Source organism: Myotis yumanensis, unplaced genomic scaffold (genome assembly GCF_028538775.1).
Source record: "Myotis yumanensis isolate MYYU_CA2020_CCGP unplaced genomic scaffold, mMyoYum1.0.hap1 SCAF_21, whole genome shotgun sequence".
Lineage (NCBI taxonomy): Eukaryota > Metazoa > Chordata > Mammalia > Chiroptera > Vespertilionidae > Myotis > Myotis yumanensis.
Genome location: NW_027223772.1, coordinates 13,924,883 through 13,948,160, shown reverse-complemented (window position 1 = coordinate 13,948,160; position 23,278 = coordinate 13,924,883). Strand labels below are relative to the sequence as shown.

The 23,278-nt window shown below is 49.9% G+C and overlaps 1 protein-coding gene across 1 annotated transcript in view; it reads left to right on the top strand.

Annotated features, from left to right (window-relative positions):
* The first annotated feature begins 9,072 nt into the window (after positions 1-9,072).
* The window catches only part of SHC3 (SHC adaptor protein 3), a 148,555-nt gene continuing 134,349 nt past the window's right edge, over positions 9,073-23,278 (top strand). Inside the window, exon 1 of the mRNA XM_070400816.1 lies at positions 9,073-9,676. Coding sequence (XP_070256917.1) covers positions 9,218-9,676 — 459 coding nt within the window. The 5' untranslated portion in view covers positions 9,073-9,217. The remainder of the gene's footprint in view (positions 9,677-23,278) is intronic.

The window sequence follows — 23,278 nt, the reverse complement described above, 5'->3', positions numbered from 1 at the left end:
TCAGGGTGTTCCCATTTCTCTATTTCAGTGTGAGAAGGAGGCATCAGAATTGAGTGTATGCCTGGCTGGTGTGGCTCAGTGGTGGAGTGTCCACCTATGAACCAGGAGGTCACAGTTCAATTCCTGTTCAGGGCACATGCTGGCAACCTGTGAACTCAATCCCCAGAGTGGGGCATGCAGGAGGCATCCGATCAATATTCTCTCTCATCATTGATGTTTCTATCTCTCTCTCCCTCTCCCTTCCTCTCGGAAATCAATTTTAAAAAAAGAAAGAATGCCGAAACTGGTTTGGCTCAGTGGATAGAGCGTCGGCCTGCGGACTGAAGGGTCCCGGGTTCGGTTCCGGTCAGGGGCATGTGCCTGGGTTGCGGGCACATCCCCAGTGGGGGATGTGCAGGAGGCGGCTGATCGATGTTTCTCTCTCATCGATGTTTCTGACTCTCTATCTCTCTCCCTTTCTCTCTGTAAAAAATCAATAAAATATATTTTAAAAAAATAAAAAAAGAAAGAATTGAGTGTAGAGTCTGAATAAGATTCTTCAAACCCGATTAAATTAGCTGTATAACCTGCTTCGCTGTTTTTCAGGGAGTTGATGGAATTTTCCCATCTTTTAAATGATAAAAGTAATACAAAGTACAACTGAGAAACAAACGCAGATGCCAGTTTTGCGGCTGATTCTACTGTCCCTTCTCCCCATCATTACATTCAGAGATTTCAACATGCTCTCAGTAACACCACCCTGGACTAACTTTTAAACTTGAAAAGTGCCCTAAGAGAAGTTATTTTACTGCAAAATTTAATGTCATAGGTAGAAGTCCTTTAGAGAAAACTCAACGCATACACTCCATTTTCAGGTTGGCAGTAATTCTCTCTTTGCTAAAATGGAAGATCCTTTATTTTACTAGATACTTCCCTCCCATCTCACCCCCTCCCACCCCACACAACCTGCTGTTAGCACGGTGCAGTGCAGCCGACTTCCTAACATCTTGTCTGAGGAACAAATGAGTTTCGGCCTCGCCTGTGGTATCACCAGCAGAATTGGAATGGAAGTGGTTTTACACAAGATGATGCCTTAGTTTTAGTTTTTATAAAAGACTATTTCCAAATATTTCTTTTAAAACACATTTTTCTGGCATAATTTACATAGCATAAAACTCTCCCATTTAATAATTAATAGTTTTAGTATATAATTCTTACAATTTAATAATTTTTAGTAAATCTACAGGATTATACAATCATCACCACAATCTAGTTCTAAAATATTCCACCACTGCAGAAAGTTCCCGTGTGCTATTTACAGTCAATCCCGACCCCCACCGCTGCCCGGCCCCTGCCCCAGGTATCCGCCGGTATGCTTCCTGTCTCAGTAGATTCACCTGAGGAAATTATATTTTCTCTACTTCATGGAATATCACTCAGCCATGAAACATATTTGTGGAGATTATATTATAAAATTAAATGTCTAAGAATAGGTCCTTTAGAGGAAAATGAGGAACATAAAATGGTTCCTACATAAAAGTAGACATGTGTATGGTCAAGGAATCGACAGGAATACAGAATTCACTAACGTTTCTAAATGAGTTAGTTCTTTAGGAAAAACAACAATGTATTTTACAAAGGAAATAAGGTTCTTACACACTTTGAGTAACTATTTCAGTGTGCATAGCTTCCCATGTAAGTTCTTAGTGTAAATCCTTGTGGTCCTCTCCCTTTTCTGAGGTTTGTCCTTGGGAATTCTCTTTTGAAAGGAGAACTGTTTTCCCAGTACTCTTTGCTTTCCAGGGTGTCTGTGGTCAGAGTGGATTGAAGTCACCGCCCCTTTCCCACCAAAGCCAACAAGCCAGTGGCTGCCCCGGAGGTCACTTTGTCCCCTTTGCGGATGTGCAATAGGTGATGCGCTGCCGGTCTTCCCCGTGCTGAGCCTGCCTCTGGCAGTCATGGCAACGCTGTGAAGCGGTGGTAGTATTTGTGTTCTGAGAGGCAGGGCTGGAACCAGGCTCTCCTTTGTGTGGTTGTTTTTTGTGGGGCTCTGGAGTCAGGCTGGCTGTGGTGTGAGTCCTTGCTCTGCCACCTTCTAGTTGGGTCACCATGGAAAGGCACTAAACCTCTCACAGCCCAGTGTGCTGATCTGTAAAGTGGCATAAATATAGGACCTGCAGGGTAGGGTCCTGAGGATTGGATTGGCCCACAGGAAGGCTCAGCACAGGGCCTTGCCTGCCAAGGAACGACCAAGATTGAGTGGGCCCCACCCCATCGTCCACGTGGGCATGGGAAGTGGAGTTGCCTGGATGGAGTGACAATATTGAGTCTTAGAAATACAGCGCTGGAGAGGCGCTCTCCTTGACGCTGGCCTCTGAGGACAGGAACCTGGTCCAGTCAACAGGAGCTGTCCTTGGTGCTGAAGCAGTGGGCCACGCAGGTTTCAGTCCCCAGGTTTCCCACCACTGGGTGTCCTGTTACAGAGTATTCTTATTCCACAGACATTTCTACACCCGGGGGTGGAGGGTGGGCGATAAACACCTGGGAGTCTCTGCAGAAGAAAATCTGCCACCCTGGTCTGGCCCCAACTCCTCCCTCCCCATCAGATGTTCTATGAGTGGCTCATGATTCTTCCTTCCACACATCCTGTGCTCTCATGCTCTCTTCCCCCAGTGCTCAGCCACCCTACCCCTTCCCACATTGTCTTGCAAAATGAACTCCCTTTCATTCCCAACCTCCTCCCAGGATGACCCCAATCTTTCCCAGCTTTCTGTGCTTCTGTGGCACCATCAGGGACCAGCTGCTCTCTCCACTTCCCTCAGATGTGCATCCCTGAGGATTCAGGCTGCCACCTTCCTAGGACCTCAAGACCACAGGGTCTCTTTTGATCTTTCTTCAGAGGACACTTCCATCTCTGTCCTTCCTCTGCCCACTCCTGTTAGCCTGCCTTCTCTTCCCCCTCTCTCTGCTGTTTGCATCTCGAATGGGCCGTCTACCTAACGATTTGCTTCCTTCCAGCTAGTACATAGGCAGGGGGCACTTTTAGAGGGAATCACACCCTGCAGTGATGCTTTCACTCTTCCTCACTTGTCAGCAGTATTCTCTGTTCCCCTCGGCTGTCATTCTAAATGTACACCTTCAACTTGAGTTCCTTCCTTTCACAGACACCTCTCACTTTTTAAGTACAGCCTTTGCTCTTATTTTACAGAGAAAACAGACACACTCACTATAGCGGCCTTGGTCTAACAACCACCCTCTCCACCCCCCGCCCTGCCTAGCCTGTGGTGTGTCTGGGAGGCTGTCTCCTTGCTCCGCATCATAGAATCCTGGACCTCTGGCTTCCAGTGGGGTTGGATAACGGGAGGCACCAACAGAGGACTGGGGAGTGGGGACAGAGACTGAGTATTTCTTCCTTGTTCCCTCTTCATATTGCTTCCACCTCAGTCTGTAACTTTATTTCTCCAAAATAAAGTTACCTTCAACTTGAGTTCTCCCTGTGGTAGGCCCCCTCTCCTAAAATTCCAGCTGGAATTCCATAGCTTTAGAGATTCAATTGCCTGCCTGTTCTTTCAGCCCTAAGTGTGGAATGGTTAATGGTTCTTAGGAATGCTTGGTGTGTCACCGTCCTTTGGACTTCCTTAACTCCACCTCATTAAGGTCTCTGCCTTAGAACCACCTTTTTCCTACTCAACCCCAGATGATCTGCTCCTCAGTTCCGCTCTCTCCCCATACTTGACCCTCACTCCCTCCTTCCTGCAGCTCCATTCTCCATGTTTTTCTACTCCTTGCTCTAAACACACCCCTAACTTCCATCACCTGCTCTATATTCGGCTGCACTTCCAGCTATTGGCCTCTGTCTTCTCTTTTGTTTCATTCAGTCTTCTAAAAAGTATGATTTTTTTCATTCATTTACTTGTTTTTTGTTCAGTTGGCACCATCCTGTGACCTCTTTATTATCCTTGTGAGGTGCCCAGTGATGGGTGACCACCACATCCAGCAGTGATTCTCAGCATGCACCTCCTCACGCTCTCTGAATGGGGTGAGGATGTGAGTCACATGGCCTGGCCAGCGCCTGATATTGGGTGGTCCTGGCATGTTTTGTAAACCTTCTGCTCCTCGGTTTCTTCCTGTGCAGAGTGGGATGTACACTGTATCTCAGAGGTCACGAGGTCTGAAGGAGATGACATTGCTTGGCACATGGGGGTGCCCAAACAAAGCAGTGACAATGGCACTGCTGCTCTTGCTAACCATCACTGATTTTCTCTCGAAACCAATGTTTGTGTCCCTCTGAAATTCTTATGCTGAAACCCAACCCCATTTGGAGATGGGCCTTTGGGAGGTGGGTAGTCACGAGGGTGGAATCAGTGCCTTATAAAAGAGAGCCCAGAGATCCTCCTCCCCTTCTGCAATGTGAGAACAAGGTTGAAGACAGCGTCTGTGGACCAGGAAGTGTGTTCACAGCAGACTAACCTTGATCATGACCTTCTAGCCTCCAGAACTGTGAGGAATAAATGTTGCTAAAGCTGCCCCAGTCTGTGGCGATTTTATTACGGCAGCACAAGCAGATTGAAAACATGGCATCCACCAAATCAGTTTCCATATGCATTCTCCCAGTCCTAACCATGTTTCCTGAGCTCCCATCTGGGAAGGTTGGTGTTTCCTCCAATTCCTTCTTGCTGATCTTCCTTCCTAAGCTTACACGGGTCATTGCAGAGCTCAACTTCACCTGCACACCAACGACCTTCAAATTCCAACCTCTGGCCCTGTCTGCTCCTCAGCACACACATCCTCATGACAGCGCCCAGCCCGCACAGGCATTCAGACTCACCCCTCCCCTTCCTCTGCTGCCTGTGCCTTTCGTCCTAAGGGGTGAGCCTCACTCAGCCTCACTATCCAAGTCAGACTCCTGGCCTTTGCTCTTCATTCCTCTCCCAGGAGGTGAAGAGGGCCCTGCCCCCGCTCCACAGCAGGCCACCTGCTGGGTGTGATGTGCAGGTGGCTCCCACTGTTCACTCCTTTGGGAGCTCAGGCAGAGACCACTTGGCTGGAGGCCCTGCTCCTGGGGCAGCTGAATGAATGAGGAGTGAGGAGTGAAAGGGCAAGGGGGCCCTTCAGGCCCCAGGGGGATGGCACGTGTGGCTTCATACAGCCCCACTTCTCCTTATCCCTGTCCCGTGGCCTCCTCCTACCTTCCATGGAGATTGGTCCCTAAAAAACATCTTATACCCTAAACTCTATCCCAGCTCTGTCTCCAGACAAGAAGCCTGACCCCGGCCCCTCCTCCATCCCTGTCATTCAGGTCATTTTACCTTCTCACTGCATCCTGAACCCATCCCCCTCCTTCCGGTCCCTCCACCAGTGCCTTCTTTCAAGAGCTCATCATTGTCCACTGTACTGTTATGTACTACCCTCTCGGCTCCCCACAGCTGCCCCATGTCACTGTCAAGGCATCCAGCATCAAATGCAAACTGGACTGGGCCACATTCTCCAGCCCCTGCAGGCCTCCCCAGGCATCTCAAGTGAGTTATGTGTTAATCTTGGACCCTCCTGGCCGGGTCTTCTAGTGGCTTGGCTTCCGAGTATCTCCTCTAAATCAACACTCTACATGGGATTCCTGGAAACACCAAGGTGGCTCAGCCTTGAGTTGTTCCCCACACAGTCTCTCCTCCTGGGTTTCCCCTCCTCTGCCGGGGAGACCCTAGCAATTCCGCTAAACTCCGCTGCAGTCACCCCGACATCCTGAGGCCAAGCTCAGCACATTCCCCTCTGGGCAGTGTCTGTGTCTCCCACACACTAAAAAGTCCCCTTAGCATTGCACTATGTTTTGATGCTAATTTTAGACTTTCTGCCTGTCTCGATAGAATGAAACCCTCTGGGGGCAAAGCGCCTTCCCCAGGGCCCAGCTCATGAGCCCTCATCAGGCAAGCACGAGCAGCCTCTGAAGCGGGGAAAGGCCAGGCTCGGGCTTCTCCCAGGGCCCCCGGAGGAAAGCAGCCCTCCCTCTCCCTGAACTATCCTGGGGACCATGTTGGACCTCGGACCTAAAGCACTGGGAGGTAATACGGTTGTGCCATTTTAAACACTGACTGTGTGGTTAAGGTAGAAATAAAAAACCAATATACTTTTTAAATGTTTTTTTTAAAAATTTTTTATTATTGATTTCAGAGAAAAAAAGGGAGAGGGAGAGAAACATTAATGATGAGAATCATTGATGGGCTGCCTCCTGCACACTCCACACTGGGGATCAAGCCTGAACCCGGGCATGGGCCCTGACTGGGAATCAAACCATGACCTCCTGGTTCATAGGTCAACACTCAACCACTGAGCAACACCGGGCAGGCATTAACACACTTTTAAATTAATAGATTTAAAAAGGGAAACTTCAATAACCTGGAAAGGCTATGGAAAGGACCCAGGCTGCCTGGCTTTCTGGAGTCTCAGGCTGACTTAATAATGGTTTCCTTTTTTCTGTTTTCTTTGTGTTGCCAGACTATGAAATTTTCACCTATCCTCCTCCTCTGCGTTGTCTCAGGCTGGTAAAGCAGACAGTCAGGCTTTGCGGGGGGCGGGGGGGGGGGGGGGGGAGGGTGGCCTCTAAAATAAGCAGGCACAGCCCAGGGAGGCCCACGGGGCTGTCCCGGGAGGAGGGGCGGGCTCCTGGCTGGGCTGGGCTGGCGGCTACTATTTTGGTGCTGAGCTGCCGTTGGGGTTTCTTCCCGAGAAGTGAGGTTTCACTGTGCCATTGTGCTCCTGGACTGTTAATCACCCTCTTTGATGATATATCTTTTTACATTTGGTACACTTACATTACTATTTATATTTAAAAATGGCCAATTCCTCCCATTTGCCTCATCACAGTAAAAAAAAAAAAAATTGTCTCCGGTTGGCTGAGGGTTAATGTCTAGCTTTGGATTTTTTTTCTTCTTGGAGACTTGACGTGCAGGCGTGTTCTATATTCCTTTCACAAAAAGGATGCAGGCGAGCTCCGAGGTTTTGAATGTGCCTTCACTGTGCATTCATAATAAATGCTGAACTGGATGGCACATTCATGGCTGCTCGCGATGTAAATGAATGGTTGAATGAAAGTCAGGGGTACAGCTCACCTCCAAGAGGGCAGTCCTGTTCACAGCTACCCGGCGCCCAGTGGTGTTTTATTTTCCTTGAAAAACCAGCTTTTCCTCTCTGTGTAAGGGAGGCGGCGGGCACTTCCTCCCGGCATCTTTGTGACCAGGCTAGCTTTCTTCTTTTTTCCCTCCCAACACTGCCTTTGGATGAAAGATCCCGCCTTTGATTGAAATGGAACCTTCCACTATTGAGCAAGCCTTTGTTGAATGAGTCATCACGGCGGCTGCTCATTGGCTGAGGCCCCTGGAACCAGGGATTGCCTGGCACCGGCTGCAAGGCCCGGCTTCATTCACAGAAATGCTGGCTCCTTCGCTAGCCCTTTCATTCACACAAACAGCATTTCATTCACATTTTGCTGTTTTTGTCTAAAGATCAGGGTTTGCGAATGAGAGGGCATTTCCGCTTTAGATTTTGGGGGGGCTTTGATAGCCATCCCAATCACCTATGGGGTGTGCATTTGCTGTTGCTATGCAAGCAAGGGGAAGGGAAAAGATGAGAGCTGCCGGTCCTCCTAGGCCTGCGCCAGCGGCTGGGAGCCACTGCTCCCCTGTGCTCCTGCGCCCAGCAGTGGCCCACCTGGGGGGCACCAGTTACAGCTGCTCCACAGAGCTCTTCAAGCCTCGGTGTGTCCTGTGTCACATGTCCAGTCGTGGGTGTGAGAAGACGCAGGGTGACCTGATAGTGTGTGAGAGGTAAATTCATGTGCTGGCACAGAGGCAGCTGGAAATGTGGACAGGGAGCGGGCCATGGTGCTGGGCAGCATGGTGCTGGGCAGGCTATCAATGGCTGGCGAGGGTGGAGCCCATGGGGGCAGCAGTGGAGGGTTCGAGCCCCGCAGCTCTCCCGGGGCTTCCCATTCCCTGCTCTCCTGAGAGGAAGGAGGCCTGTGCAGTTCTGCAGCCCATGTCTGACTCCTGAAAGGAAGGCATTTCCCGTGGATTTGATGTGTAGTGGGTGGGAGCAGCTGCACCCCCTCCCTTACTGTAGGGCTGTGAGCTGCAGCTGAGGGACACTGACATGTACTTGCAGCGTTTCTTAGCATTTTCCCAGAGCTTCAGCACACGCAGGTGGAATAAAGGCTCGAGTACAGCCCCCCTGGAGGGGGTTTCTGGAGCCTGCTGCCTTCACGGGGGAGCACTCGTCTTTTCTTGGCGGTAGGTTTCCGACTGAGCCCCCCTGAGACTGCCGCCCGCCGGCAGGGGAGGGTCCTAACCTCTCTGTGCACAAGTTCACAGGCAGATTTTCTTTTCTTTTCTTTTTTGGGGAATTGCATTGCCACAAAGACACTTGTCATGGCTGCACTGTTGATTTGAGAAGAAAACCCCAGAAAATTGGTATTTTATGTTCACTTGGGAGTGAATATTTCTCTCTCTTATTTTTTATTTTGCTATTTAACAATCCCTGTTTGCTTTCCAAATCAGAATTCATGAGGATCTGCTGGAGAGCTTATTCTTAAAAAGCCTTCGTCACATTTTAACGCATCCCTGTCAGAATCTTACAGGCTCACACAGAAGGGCTGTGGAAGAGAGAGTCCTGGCAGAGAGGCATGGGCTCCAGGAAGTTCCTCTGCTCATCCGGGGAGACTGGGCTTACCTCTGGTGCAAAAGCTACGTGGGGAGGCAGGGGAGGTGAAAAATCAAAGGTTGGAAAGAAAGAGCTGGGAAGGTAGAAAAAGGAAATGTGAGAACTGATTGGCTCTGGCGTGCTGGTGGGTGTATGAGGTTTTCTTGTTCTTCTCTCTCTCTTTTCCCCGCAGGAAGTGATTTGCAGCGCTCACCGAGCCTTTGTTGAGAAGGGTCTCCGCTCACAGTGAGTCACGCTTTTGCTGTGAGCAGCCCGAGCAGCAGCTGGGCGCTCAGCAGAGGAAACTATGACTTTTGCAAAGCGAGCGCGCCGCCCTCGGCAGCCGGGTCCGGGGTCCGGGCTGCGCGGCCGCGGCGGCTCGGGGCGTTAGCGGTGGGAGGCCGGCGCCCCCGCCCGCACCCCGGACCCCGCCGCCGTCTGGGCCGCCGAGTCTGCTCTGGGGACCGCGGCACGCCTGCTATGCGCGGCACCCCGCGCCCGCGCCCGCACCTGCAGCACCCGGGCGAATGCGGCGAGCCCACGGAGGGGCATGCTTCCACGCACCAAATACAACCGCTTCAGGAATGACTCGGTGACCTCGGTCGATGACCTTCTGCACAACCTGTCGGTGAGCGGCGGCAGCAAGGTCTCGGCGGCGCGCGCGGCCCCCGCGGCGGCGGCCCCCTACCTGGTGTCCGGAGACGCGCTGCGCAGGGCGCCGGACGATGGCTCCGGCAGCCTGGGTCACCTGCTCCACAAGGTGTCCCACCTGAAACTCGCCAGCTCGGGCCTCCGCGGCCTGTCGGCGGCCAGGGAGCGGGCGGGCGCCCGGCTCTCGGGCAGCTGCAGCGCGCCCAGCCTGGCCGCCCCGGACGGCAGCGCGCCCCCCGGCCCCCGCGCCCCGGCCATGCGCGCCGCCCGGAAGGGTCGGCCCGGGGACGAGCCGCCGCCCCGCGCGCCCCCCGCCAGCGACCAGGTGCTGGGGGCCGGAGTCACCTACGTCGTCAAGGTGGGTGCGGGCGCGGGCCGCCGGGTGGGGAAGCTCGGGTGCGGGCGCGTCCGCTCCGGGTGGGTCTCCTTGCAGGCCGGGAGGTGCGCACTCTTTCGCAGCCAGCTCTCCTGGCAGCGGGCACCGGGCACCACAAACGCGCCCGCTGCCATCCGTTGGGAGAAGGTTTAAAAACGGTGACTTCACTCTGCCCTGGTTTCCCTTGGCCGCACTTCTCTGGCATAGCTTCACCACCTCGCTTTGCCAAGTGTCCGGCCAGTGCCCCTCTGGCATGGCCCTGTGCCTGGGAACTGTGCGCCAGGCCTACCTAGGACGCGGTGAACACACTGGGAAGAACTGGGCAGCCGTGATGAGCATGTCGGTGGCCCGGCCTCTGCTGTGCTTGCCCAGGCAGCAGGGGGCTGGTTTCGGTTCCTGCGGCCAGCATTTCCAGCCTCTCGTGGCGCAGGGAATGCTGTCTCGCTTTATATAAGACAGGCTGTACTTTCTCACCCAGCAGGGTTTTCTTTGGTGTCTGCCCTCCATTACACCGAAAGGTTTTGGTTTACAGCAGCAGAAGGAAAATTTGGGACTGTCCCCCTCCCCACCCCACTAGCTTCCAGTTCAACAAATGAGGGGGCTGAGCTGCAGGATCTGGAAAGATTTCCCCTCCAACACAAGGAATTATAACACTGTGTCCGATGTGGCCTATAAAACCCCTCCCTTATGCAAGTATTTTGTGATATTTAAGTAACAAATACCCTGCACGGACCACCTGGCCTGCCCCCCTCTTGCAAAGGGCTGGCCCACGTCCGGACAGATCTCCAGGCCAAGGGGTGGGGCAGGGGTGCATTATTTCAGTCTGGTCACCCCAAGGCACCACTTTTTATTTAAAAAGAAATGAGAAACAAATCTGTCCCCACTGCGCTGCCCACCGAGGCACCCGCAGGCCAGGCCGCCTCCTCTGTGCGGACCGGCAGCAGATTTAGTTTAAAAATTCAACAAATCACAACTGCAAGCAAAATGTTGTATCTTGGTAATTTTGGAACCAAAATGTTAAAAGAAACAGTTAACTTTGTGGATTATCTTTAACTATCTAAAAAGCACCAAAAAGGAATGTGATTATCAGTGTTAAAAGTGGGGCCTGAAAAGCTGCTGTTTAATTTTTCTTCAGTTTACTAGTAGCTCTGCAAATTGGTTAATATATTTTACAAAAGGCACGTAGATCAGCATAAAGTATGCACATCTGGTTGAATTTGTTATAGCAGAAAAGATTTTTCTTGTATTCCTTCTTTAAAATATATAACCAGGAGCCAAAACCAAACCAAACCAAAAACCAAACCAAACAAAGCGCCCCGACAGCTTTGGGTTGAAGCAGTGATACCGGAATATATTACTTCCAGTTATTAGTATAACTGCTATCTCAAAAAAAAAAAAAAAAAAAAAAAGCTACAGTTAAAATAGACAAATCAACCAGGCGAAGCTTTCTATATCTGTCATGTTGAATGGAGAGGGTAATTTTCAAGTGGAGGGAAAATTCTCAAAATTTTGCCTTTAAAGTTTTCCTTTAAAAAGAAACCATTAAAAAAAAATCATTCATCTTGGCTAAGTGCTTTGCTCTTGCTGTATGAGGAGTGAAAGTGCCCTGCCGCCCGTCCTGTTGCTGGAGGTTGTGACGCCCCAGCAGCAGTTACTGAAACAGGTGGAGAGCTGGGTCTGCTTTGTGGGGCCTCAAGGAAAGGGTTGCAGTGACCTGGGCTGCACTGCATGGCTGGGCAGCGCGTGTGTTGTCACCTGGTCGGTCCTCAGCGGTGAACAGTGGAGTCGTGGGGCGAGAGGCTCAGGTTGCCCAGGAGAGCTTTAAAATCCCACAGCAAAGGCCCAACGCGCACATGCCTGGCTCATGTGATCCCGTGGCCCTCTGTCGGTGCACATTTCCATAAAACCATGAACATACTTTCTTGAAAAAAATTACAAAACTGAAAAAGAATTAGTCCTCTTGCTGATTTGTGAATAGTTTTATTGGCATCCTTGCTTGTAAAGATCTCTGGTAGATAGAAAGGGGTCATCTTTCAACATCACTGTACATCACTTGTAAAATCTAAAGGCTTAGGGTTTGGGAAAGAACTTATTATTCTTTTAAAAAATATATTTTTATTGATTTCAGAGAGGAAGGGATAGGGAGAGAGATAGAAACATCAATGATGACAGAGAATCATTGATTGGGGCCTCCTACACTGCACACCCCACACTGGGGATCAAGCCTGCAGCCCAGGCATGTGCCCTTGACCAGAATGGAACCTGGGACCCTTCAGTCTGAAGGACGATGTTCTATCCACTGAGCCAAACCAGCCAAGGCTATTAATCTTGATTTAAATTTATTTCTAAATTGAGCAAAACTCCCAAATGATTTTCGGTTTCCTGGAAAATTCATGTGCTGTATAAGCATAGTTCTCACTTATAGAAATACCTGCCTAGAATTTTACGATATTAAACACAGATTTATTATTCCAAAATATTTCAACTTAATTCAGTAAAGTAGAAACTGTAAAACACGGAGGCCTGGCAGGCGTGGAGCATCTTTGGAAGAGCAGGTGGTATTCCAGTTAGAGAGGCTGTACAGGTTTAAAGCGGATGAGGAAGGTTGGACACACACAGCCTCCAGGTACAAACCTTTGTACCCCCCACCCCCACCCCCACCACCCCTGACACTGGCTTTTTCTTTTGGTGACATGAAAGGGAAAGAACAAGAAAATACGGCCTTGACAGACAGGAAAGGAAAATCCAGCAACAAAGAAGAATGAATATTTTCGTTACAACTCCATTTGGGAACTATTTTAAATTTGTACCAGAAAGCTGATAGAACTATAAAGTATTGATCACGCTGCTGCTCACCTTCAAATTCTATTGCCTGAGAATCCAAGCTGGCTAGGACCCCAAGTGCCCCTGGGGGCTGCGGCTGGTCTTTAGCAGGTTTCAAAGGCCATATTGAGGGGCACCACACACACCACATGCACACCACACATGCACACCCACAGGCCCACAGAGCAAGCGGTTCAGGAAGGAAAGCAGCTGGGGGTCAGTTCTTAAGGACGGCCACTGGCAGAGGTAAAAAGCTGTCTGAAGACGGGCATGGCCTTGAGGTGCAGCCTTGACCCTGCCTGATGGGAGGCAACACTGTGGGCTGCACAGGGGTGAGCCCTCAGTTCTGGGGGTCCCCAAAAGAAGAGCTTCTCTTTATATCACATCACACCACAGATGCAAAACAGGGTAAGAAGTGACCAGACTTAGGATCGACTGGAGTGCTCACGGCAGGAGTCCAGAGGCCGTGGGAAAAGTGCCGGTGGTGCTCACCGAGCACTTCAGCCGAGTGAGAGTGGGTTGCGCCAGGTCCACGGCCTGCACGGTGCCCGCCGTCACCGACAGTCTCAGGCACGGGCTGTTTTCAGGAGAATTTACCAAAGAGCCACTGCACTCTTCCTGGTTGCCGATTGTCCTTTTGGAATGATGGCCTTGCTCTTACAAGAACTCTTTAAAAGTTATTATTTTTTTTGTGTGTGTGAATCTGATGATATTAGGGTGGTATAAATTACTCACTTATTTATAAATGTTCTATTGCTCTTTGTAGATGGTCTTTATAAGCTGCACTTACTCTAAAACTTATTTATTCTTAGTTTGCATTTTTATAGACACTTGCCTCTGTGTCTAGAAAAATATCTTAAATCTTCTTTTTCTTAGCACTACTTCCTTCTGTAACTGTGAGCAGAGGCCACACTAAACAGTCGTCAGCAAATTATTTCCAAGACAGCCTGCATATACTGTATGGTGGGATTGATTAACATTTATTTTAATTCTAGATTAAAAAATTATTCCTTGATGTAATGTAGAACTTTAAGAGTTGAATTTTTTCTTAAGATTATTGAAAACTCTCATAATATGGGTGGCTTACATGTAAATATTGTCCAAATGGTTTGAAAAATAGTTTAAAATATTCCTTTGAGATTAATAGACAGAATTCTTAATTTGATCTGGAAATATCACACACATACTACACTATACAAACACAGCACACACCACACAATACAAACATACACACATACACACATCACATGCCCACAACACACACATATACCATATACATCACACACCATAACATACACACACCACACCTTACACATAACACACAAATATACACACATACCCATAACACACACATACACCATACACACCCCATATATGCCATAGACCATACACATACACACACACCATGCTCCCTGCAACCCTACACCCCCCCGACATACACTCCTTCCACACACACCACACCACACACACATGAACAACTTGTGATGACTGCACTGTCGCTATTTTCTTTCTTTTCTTTTTTTTTTTTTAATATATTTTATTGATTTTTTACAGAGAGGAAAGGAGAGAGATAGAGAGTTAGAAACATCGATGAGAGAGAAACATCGATCAGCTGCCTCCTGCACATCTCCCACTGGGGATATGCCCGCAACCCAGGTACATGCCCTTGACCGGAATCGAACCCGGGACCCTTCAGTCTGCAGGCCGACGCTCTATCCACTGAGCCAAACCGGTTTCGGCTTTTCTTTTCTTTTAAAAAATATTTTTATTGATTTCAGAGAGGAATGGAGAGGGAGAGAGAGAGAGAAACATCAGTGATGAGAAAGAATCATTGACTGGCTGTCTCCTGCACACCCCACACCGGGGATTGAGTCTGCAATCTGGGCATGTTCCCTGACCAGGAATGTAACTGTGACCTCCTGGTTCATAGGTCAACTCTCAACCACTGAGCCACACATGCTGGGTACTGTTTTCTTTCTTGTTAGAAAATCACAAATGCCACATTAAAATACCTGATTATATCATCCATTTCTTTTATATTCAAGTTTAAAAGAAAATAATTCTGAAAGATAAGCTGCTGATGAAAGTTAATCTTCTGAAAAGTAAACTTCCTGCTCCTCTCCCTCCTCACTGTGTTGTCTTGGAGCATATGTCATGTGTTTGGGGAAGGTCTGATAAAGCCTGGTAGCAGGATCTGGCAGGAGAGGACCAGTGGCTGCCTTTCTTGTCTGCTCAAACCCCCTGCACTGACCTCAGAGGCCCCAGCAGTGCTGTGAAAGGTGGGGATTTCTCCTTCAGAGATGAGGACTCAGGGCTCCAGGGACAGCAGCCGCAGGGAATGGGGGTGGGAGCTTCCCTTCTGGCATTTTCTCACATCTCACTTGCCCGAGGCTGGAGGTAGCTAGTGCATCTGTGGAGTCTGGCCCTGGGATCTGGGCTCAGCCTGGCCTTGCTGCTGCACAGCTTGTCTGCCAGCCCACCACCTTGCAGCGGCGTCCGGGGACTCTGGCCATGATGCCAGGCTCCTGCAGGAAACTAGGGAACTGGGAGCCGGCAGAAGGGAGAGCTGAGGGTGGAGCTGAGCCTCACCTTGTTGTTGGGTCCCCGATGCCCTTGGCAGGATCGGAATCACCAAAGCCCTCCAAGCCAAGGCTTTCTGAGAAACATGCTCAGAGCTCGCTGCTTGCATGCTGCCCACCTCAGATCCGGAGCCATCCTGGAGTGTCATCTGAATGTGTTGTTTCCCAAAGTGAACATCCTCAAGGCACCTTTCCTCACTTCCGGCTCCCGAGTAGGCACAAAGAGAAGCAACAATGTCATTCAAACCCCGTGTATCAAATCCCATTCACGCTGATTGTTTGGCTTCTAGACTATGGATGACGTGTTTAATATGATTGCTTTTCGCTTTGCAAATATGAAACATTGCTCATGCCACTTGCCCAGATAAAACCTGCGAGAATCACGGCCTGGTTCTTGCCTGTTGAAGAGCTGGCCCTTAGCCTGGTGCCCAGGGGAAATAGCACGTAACCCAGCCCCCGACGCTTCCCCCACGGAGCGACCCCCGTGCTCACCTGTTGGGCTAAAACCATGAAAGCAGGGCTGTTCCCCATGCTCTTTGTGTGACGAGCTGGCCCTCAGGGACAGGTCCCCTCCGGCCGGGGGACAGTGTGTGCACACTTGGGACTGCTGGCCGTGCCACGTGGGGTCCTGAAGAGCCTTTACCCTGTAGAGCTTGGCAGTCCCCCTGTCATCTCCTTTCTCTTGGTCTCAGCTTGGACCCTCTGAGCTTCCCCAGCAGCAAGTTGCTGCTCAGTCTGTTCCCACAGCCTGTCAGCAGGAAAGGAGCCTGCCCCGGGGTCCTGGGGGAGGTGTGGGGTTGAACAGCATCGTCCCCAGCACTGAATCCTTCCTATGAGGTGGGAATGGCCAGAGGAACAGTCTTGGGACGCTGGGCTCCACGCCAGGATGGACCCACGCCCCCGACTCTAACCCCAGACACCGCCTGTCCACCTTCTCTTGCTTCGCAGTCTGCATGCTTGCGATGCCACCCGCTGGTTCTTTAGTAAACCTTCCTTTATAAAATGTCAACATTTGTTATGGAGATTTTTCAAACATACATGCAGCATACAAAACATGTCGACATCAAAATCAATGAGAATGGTCTAAGGAGCCTGTAGGCACCCTGCACCCAGCTCCAACAGGGTCGGGTTATGGCCATCAGCACCCCTTCTGCACCCCTGCCTCCCCAACGTGTGCAGGGCCATGGGGCCTTCTGCCTCAGTGCTCAGACAGAACTCAAGTTTTTGATGAATACGTTGCAGATTGGGCTTAATAGCAGTTCCAAATATGGCAGCGCACGCGTAGCGCTGCAGCTCGGAGTCCTGGGAATGCTGGGAGGAGGCGGAGCACCCTGAGTCAGCGGTGGTGACACTGGGCAGCCTGAGGTGACGGGGTGGGAGCCTCACCTGCTCAGTCTCCACGGGGGTCCCCCTCCCTCCCGGCCCAGGCGCCCTTCTAGCAACAAGGCCATCCTTTCAGAAGTGGCTGTCCTCCCGAATTACTTTAACGTTAGTGCACTCCCCGGTTCTCCAGAGGAAGGGAGCGGAGAAGGGCATCTGTGTAGAAGAGATTTGCTTGGGGGGATTCTCCCATGGTTATGCAGGCGGCCGAGCCTCCGGATCTGCAGGCTCAAGACCCAGGAGGAGCCCCTGTTTCCGGTTGAGTCTGGAGGCGGGGAAAGGCCGTATCGCAGCTGGAAGACCATTCATTAGGCAGGAAGAATTCTGGTCTTTGGGGGAAGGTCAGCCTTATTCTATCCAGGCCTTCAGCTGATCGGGTGAGGCTCACCTACACGGGGAGGGTAATCTGCGTTGCTCAGTCTATTGATTTACCTCATCCTCGCAGAAACGAGTCAGGTTTCATCAAATAGTGGGCGTCTCGGGCCCAGCCACGTTGACGCAAGACACGAACCTCACAAGTGAATGCACACACTCTTGAAGTCGTATCTAGAGTGACCACCAGCTGACCCCAAACACTTATGGAGATTCAGACTCCCTGGAATAATGGAGACGAGGGAGAGAAGCTAGGAAACAGCTGGCCTGGAAGAATCTCAGATTGCCTCATCTCTCCTGTGGGTGCCCGATGGAAAACCATTTAAAAATTCCTCAAACATTTGTTCAGGTTTACTGTGGGTGGACATCGAACGAGGGCCCAGGGCATGAGACAGATGAACTATGACCCCTGCTCACACGGAGACACGTGGTAAGGGTGGCGGGGGTTTGTGCTGGACGTACACTGGCTTGGAGTGGCGGCCCCCACGCCTCCAGGAATGCGGCCCCACACCTGACGCAGTCACCCAGGTAGGAGCGAGCCCCTGGTGGCCACTGTCTGTGTCCGTGATCCGGAAGCTCAGCCAGGGACACAGGCCAGGACGGAAGACAGGTGTTTTTCTAGGTTCAGGTGTGTTACCACTGAAAGGAACTGCCATGAGCTGTTTTTCTAATTTGTAAATAAGAATAACAGTTTACAGATGCAGCTTCCTCGGTTTAAGGTTGCCCTCAGGATTTTAAAAAGGGGTTTTGGTGTGTGTGTCTATTTGTTACCTAGAGCAACTTAGAGAGGAGGAGAGTGCAGCTTCCTAGAGAGGAAGCAGCCTGGGCTGGGCCCTCTCAGGAGGCCAGGCTTTGGGTGGACGATCTGTGGTCAGGGGGTCTGGGCCCTGGGCCAGAGGAGCTGCCGCCGAGCACCCGAGTGTCCTGGCTTACATGCTGAGAAGCTTCTGTCTGTTGTCCACGTCCACGTGACTGCTGGAAGCTGGGCCTGTTCAGCTTGGCTGCCTCTGGCCCTTCCTGCCCCCTCACCTTCTCCAGCCCTGTCCAGACCACCCTCTGGTTGGAGACACCACCTTTTAAAGGTTTGCTGTTTGCAAGGCCATGGTGGCTGTACTGTCTAAAGAACCGAGCTGGGGTTTTCCACTGGAAGTAGCAACGCTGGGATACATAAAACCTTGTTTGTAGAGTCTTATTTATTCACGGGGGAGGGGAAGGTAAGATTCATCAAGTGATGGTCCGAGGGAAGGTTCTGCTCCACGGCCCCCACTCCCACTCCTGTCTGTGTACCACCGGGGCTAAGACCCAGGGCTGGGGTGCCGGCCCACGGTTCACCCCTGGCTCTGTGGACAGAAACCGCATGCTCTGTGGCGCTGTGGTGGAAGTAACCACTGCCCCGCCTCCTGGCGGCGGAGGGGGTGCAGCAACACGGCGTTAGCTCCTGGAGTGTAGATGACAGTAAAATGCCAACGGTGGTCAGGGAGTGTTGAAGTTTTAAGTATTTATTACCTCTTTAAAATTAACAATTTATTTTGCTAGACCCGCTTAGGTCTCTTGCACCTTAAACAGCCTCCCTCCACACACCCATTCTTCCCTCTCGTACCCCTTTCTTCCTCATTCACTTCCTCTCCTTATCCACGCCGACATGCAGCAATTGGCTTCGGATAAATGGACGGTGACTGGGAGAGATTCTTCCATGAGCCCCTAATTATAAAATCCCCAACCCCATCCACCCTGCCTCTGTCTGCCCTCCCGCAGCGCCCGCACTGCTGGCTCACAGCGTCTCTCAGGCCCCAGCACCTGCAATGGAGACGCTTCCCCTTTTGGCCCTGTGCAGCCCTCTCTTCTTCTCACTGCTGGTTCCAGATGGTTTGTGAACAGTCTTACCTCTCCAGGCCCCTACTCATTAATTTACTCCTGTTAATGTGCTAATCAATATTTTAACTAGTGTTGGTTGAGTTTATCGAGGAGGCCTGTGCCAGGGGATGGGGACAAAGGTGAATTAAGTAGGCATGTGTCCTGCTCTTTTGGCTTCAGTGGAGGAGCAGAGGAGAGAAAAAACTGGGGACCACATTGGTGGTGGGCTGCGGAAGTCAGGGATGGCTTCTCCAAAGAGCTGCCGAAAGGGAACCCCAAATGATGCATGAGAATTGTCCAGGATGATGGGTGGAACAGGTGTGCAGATGTGTTAGTGCGTGAGTATGCATGTTTGGGTCCATTTCAGGAGGGGGATGGGAACTGAGAGTGTCCAGTGTGGCTGGCTGGAGTGTATTGCATTAGGGGAAGCTTAATTGCATTAGAGGTCCTAAGAGGGAGGCCAGTGCCAAGCAAATGCAGTGGAAGCCACTGGAGACTTTTGGAAAGATTATTCTATCTTCTTCATGGAGAACAGATTGGAAAGGCAGGAAAGAAAATAGAGGCAATTAGGAGACAATTAGAAGGGGTGATGGTGGCTTGGACCAGTGTCATGGGCCAAAGGCCAGCGGCTTACAGTGAGCCCAGATCCGCATCCCTTACTGTCTGTACAACACACCCACCCACTGTTTCATGTGGTCTTAAGTGAAGCACGTCTCAAAGTGAACTCATGACTTTCCCCCTGCACCGTCTCTTAGTTCGCGGTGTCACCGTTCACCCACTTCCCACAGTCGGGACTGCAGAGCCATTGTACCTCCTTTCCCTAAACCCATCACATCTGCTCAACCACTTAATTTGTTTTTAATCAACTGGGCTTCAAATCTTTCTTTTTTCCTTTTCTCTTGTCCTGATTCATACTTTCATCATTTATGGCTGTGATTGTTACAGTAAACTAACTGGTCTTCAGATGGGAAGGACTCTTCTTTTTAAATTTGAGAAAAGTATTACATGGTTTCACTGAAATGTCACAAACAGTTTCCCCTCAACTCTGCTCCCAATAAGTCTAATTTCCTTCCTTTCAGAGATAATCTTCCTCAACCGTTTGCTATTTATATTTTCTTTTTCTTCCTTCCTTTTATCTTTTTACTTCTTTCTGTTACACAAAGCAAGACGTTCTACATATATTGCTCTGTGCCTTGCTCTTTTCACTTGGAAATCTTTCAAATTAGTACCTATAGTTCTGCTACATTCCTTTTTGGCATTTGCTTAATATTCAAATCCTAGAGGCCCAATGCATGAAAATTCGTGCAAGAGTAGGCCTTCCTTCCCCCTGGTGCCGGCACCGGCTTCCCTCTGGCACCCGGGACTCAGGCTTCCCTCCTCCGGCTGCTGGCAGGTACCCAGAACCCAGGTTAGCTTCCCTCAGGCCACCCGCAGGCACCCAGGACCCTGCTAGCTTTCCTCCAGCCACCTGCAGGTACCCGGTACCCAGGCTGGCTTCCCTCTGGCCCCAGTTTCATCAGGAAGGATGTCTGGAATGATGTCCAGTCTAATTAGCATATTACCCTTTTATTATTATAGATATGGATGTGCTAATAATTTTCAAACAGTTTCCTGTTGTTAGACATGTAGGTAGTTTCCAATTTCTCACAGTTAATAAAGTAATGAATATTCTTCTTCATGCATCTTCTCTTTGGGCACATATTTTGGCCTGTGTGTACAAGTGTAGCTAATATTAATCCTGTTCTTATGGCTTTGGAGGACCTAGAGCACAAAGATAATTTTATTGGTGAAGGCCACTTTTCCACTCCCGGCTACAGAGTGAGGCCTCGCGTACTCACCCATTGAGGAGGGTATTTACTATGATGCACACTTTCATAAGTTAAGAAAAATTCCTGCAACTCTAGTTTTCCAAATTAAAAAAAAAAAAAGTCTGGAATGGTTGTTGAATTTTTTTCAAGGTTTTTTTTTCTTACATCTAGTAAGATAAATATATATTTTTTATCTTTTTTCTGTTAATGTGGTGAATCATTTGTTGATGTAAAATATGTATCTCATCTTTCTAATTAAAAGCTCTATGTTGTTTGCTTCACTTTTGGGATGCAATCCAAACTCCTTATTATGAGGTACAAACTTTCCTGGTTTGTACTTCATCCCTGACCCCTCAACCCCCAATACTCCACTGCCTGAAACAACTTGTTCTCCCCCAACCAGTTGCTCCTCTGGCCCTTGCTCAAATCTCCCCCTCTGGGCCCCTCTCTCCATCCCACCTTAGAAACTGTCAGCTCTCAAGACCAGGATCTGTTCCCTCCTGTCTCTCCCATGAGGGCAAGGTTAGTGGTCACTCCTCAAGGTCTCCATGGCTCTGTGGATTCATCTTTCTTTTCATCAATTCAATTCACACTAAGCGGGAACCTACAAGATGCCCAGCACTGGGGCCCCTGAGAACCCAAGATGAATTCCGTTGTCCAGCTTTTCAAGGCAATCATCCTTCAGAGGGATTGCACGTGTGTGACAGGCCACGCACTGTGGGGAAGGTGGGCAGCCATCCTTCCCGAGACTTCCCTGGGGAAAGAGCCTGTGACAAACACTAAGATGCAAAGCTACAGGGACACAGTGGCTGTAGGACACTGGTCAGCAGGGACCTGTGGGCCTGTTTGTCCAGTATTGGGATTTAAGAACCTAACTCCAAAGAGGACATTTCAAGCTCTCTTAAGAGCTGCTTGGTAATTGTTGTTTCTGTGACTGGTGTGTACAACATAGCCCACTCAAAGTCTATAGGCTGTGCCCTAAGCAGTAGCATCACTAGCAGACCCATGAATTCTCATTTTTCTGCCTTTTCTTTTTTTTTTTTTAAATATATTTTATTGATTTTTTTACAGAGAAGAAGGGAGAGAGATAGAGAGTCAGAAACATCGATGAGAGAGAAACATCGATCAGCCGCCTCCTGCACATCTCCTACTGGGGATGTGCCCGCAACCCAGGTACATGCCCTTGACCGGAATCGAACCTGGGACCTTCCAGTCCACAGGCCGACGCTCTATCCACTGAGCCAAACCGGTTTTGGCATTTTTCTGCCTTTTCTCATTAAAACTAATTACAGGAGAATTTCAGTAAGAAAAATCAACTTTAACAAGAGCCACGAGTGAACATTATTAAGTTAAAATATCGTGTAGCCAGATTTCACCAGGATGTTTCCAAACAGAAAGCCAAGCTCCTGAACAGCCCCCAGCCCACCGCTAATTAAAGCCCACGGACATGTGAAACAGGACAGGGAAGGGAATGTAGCAGCAAGTATGTTCTGAGGGCTCCATTGCATGGCTGTCCTCTGGAAGGAATTGGAGATCGGGAAGGAGGTGCAGGGCAATTTTCCAAAAGGAACTTGCAATCCAGTTGAGCAGGTCAAGTTGCTCCTTAGGGGGAAAAAATGTTCAATAAGGAGGAATGACTGGGTGAGAGATTCGCGGGGGCTGGAGTTGTCAGGAAAGGCTTCACAGAGGGGCGGGATATTTTCTGGGTCCTGTAAGACTGTCCAGATCTGAGTGGGTGGGGAGAGAATGTTCAAGGCAGGAGAACCAGAGTGAGAATGGCTTTGGAGGTGGGCGTGGGCACGGTGCTAGCCCAGGGGATGGGAAAGACATGCGACTGCAGACCAGCCAGTCAGAGGGGAGTGCTGTCCGCTGCTGTTGGTCAGTAACATGAGCTATAGCCCCGTAGAGTAGGACTGCTCCTATGTAATGGAGGAGCCAGTCCAGTGCTGGCCCTGGTTGTGTTGTACTTGATGACCGCGTGCCGTCTGGCTGAGGCTTGCAGGACTGACCTCTTCCTCACCAGGTGACAGCCCTTGAGGGAGCTGAGATGTGTTTTCCTTAGGCTTCTCCTTTCCAAGCTACAACTGTCACTCTGTCAGCTGTCTTGACTTCATTGTCTCCTGGATTCTCTTACCTGTTTGCATCCTAGTTTGTAAATTGCAATGAAGAGACTGCCCATATAAAGAATGTGGTGATGCCCTACCCGGTTCGGCCCAGTGGTTAGTCAGCCTGTAGACTGAAGGGTCCCTGGTTTGCTTCCAGTCAAGGACACGTACCTTGGTTGCAGCCTCCTCCCCAGCCAGTGCTGTAGTCGGGGCGCATGTAGGAGGCAAGCAATCGATGTGTTTTTCTCACATTGATATTTATCTCTGTCTTTCCCTCTCTCTTCCATTCTCTCTAAAAATAAATGGAAAAATATCCTTGGGTGAGGATTGAAAAAAAAAAAAAAAGAAGAAAAAGAATGTGGTGAAATTGGAGTTCTGGCTTGGGTTGGTGTCTATTCCATTTTTAGAGTTTTGTCCTATCCTAAGAATAATTTGGGCTTTAGTTCATAAGCCTAAACTATTGAGAGATGCATTCATCTTTGTCTAAAATACAGTTGCTCTTTTTCCAAGAAGGGATGACAGGGATTTCTTTATGGCTTGTTCGTTATGATCTGCAAAGCAGTGTTATTGATGATTTTTAGAATCACACTTCTTTATATCAAAAGGCTCAGTGTAGACTCACCTCCACCACCCATGGCCTCATGACCTACTATCGGCCACTCA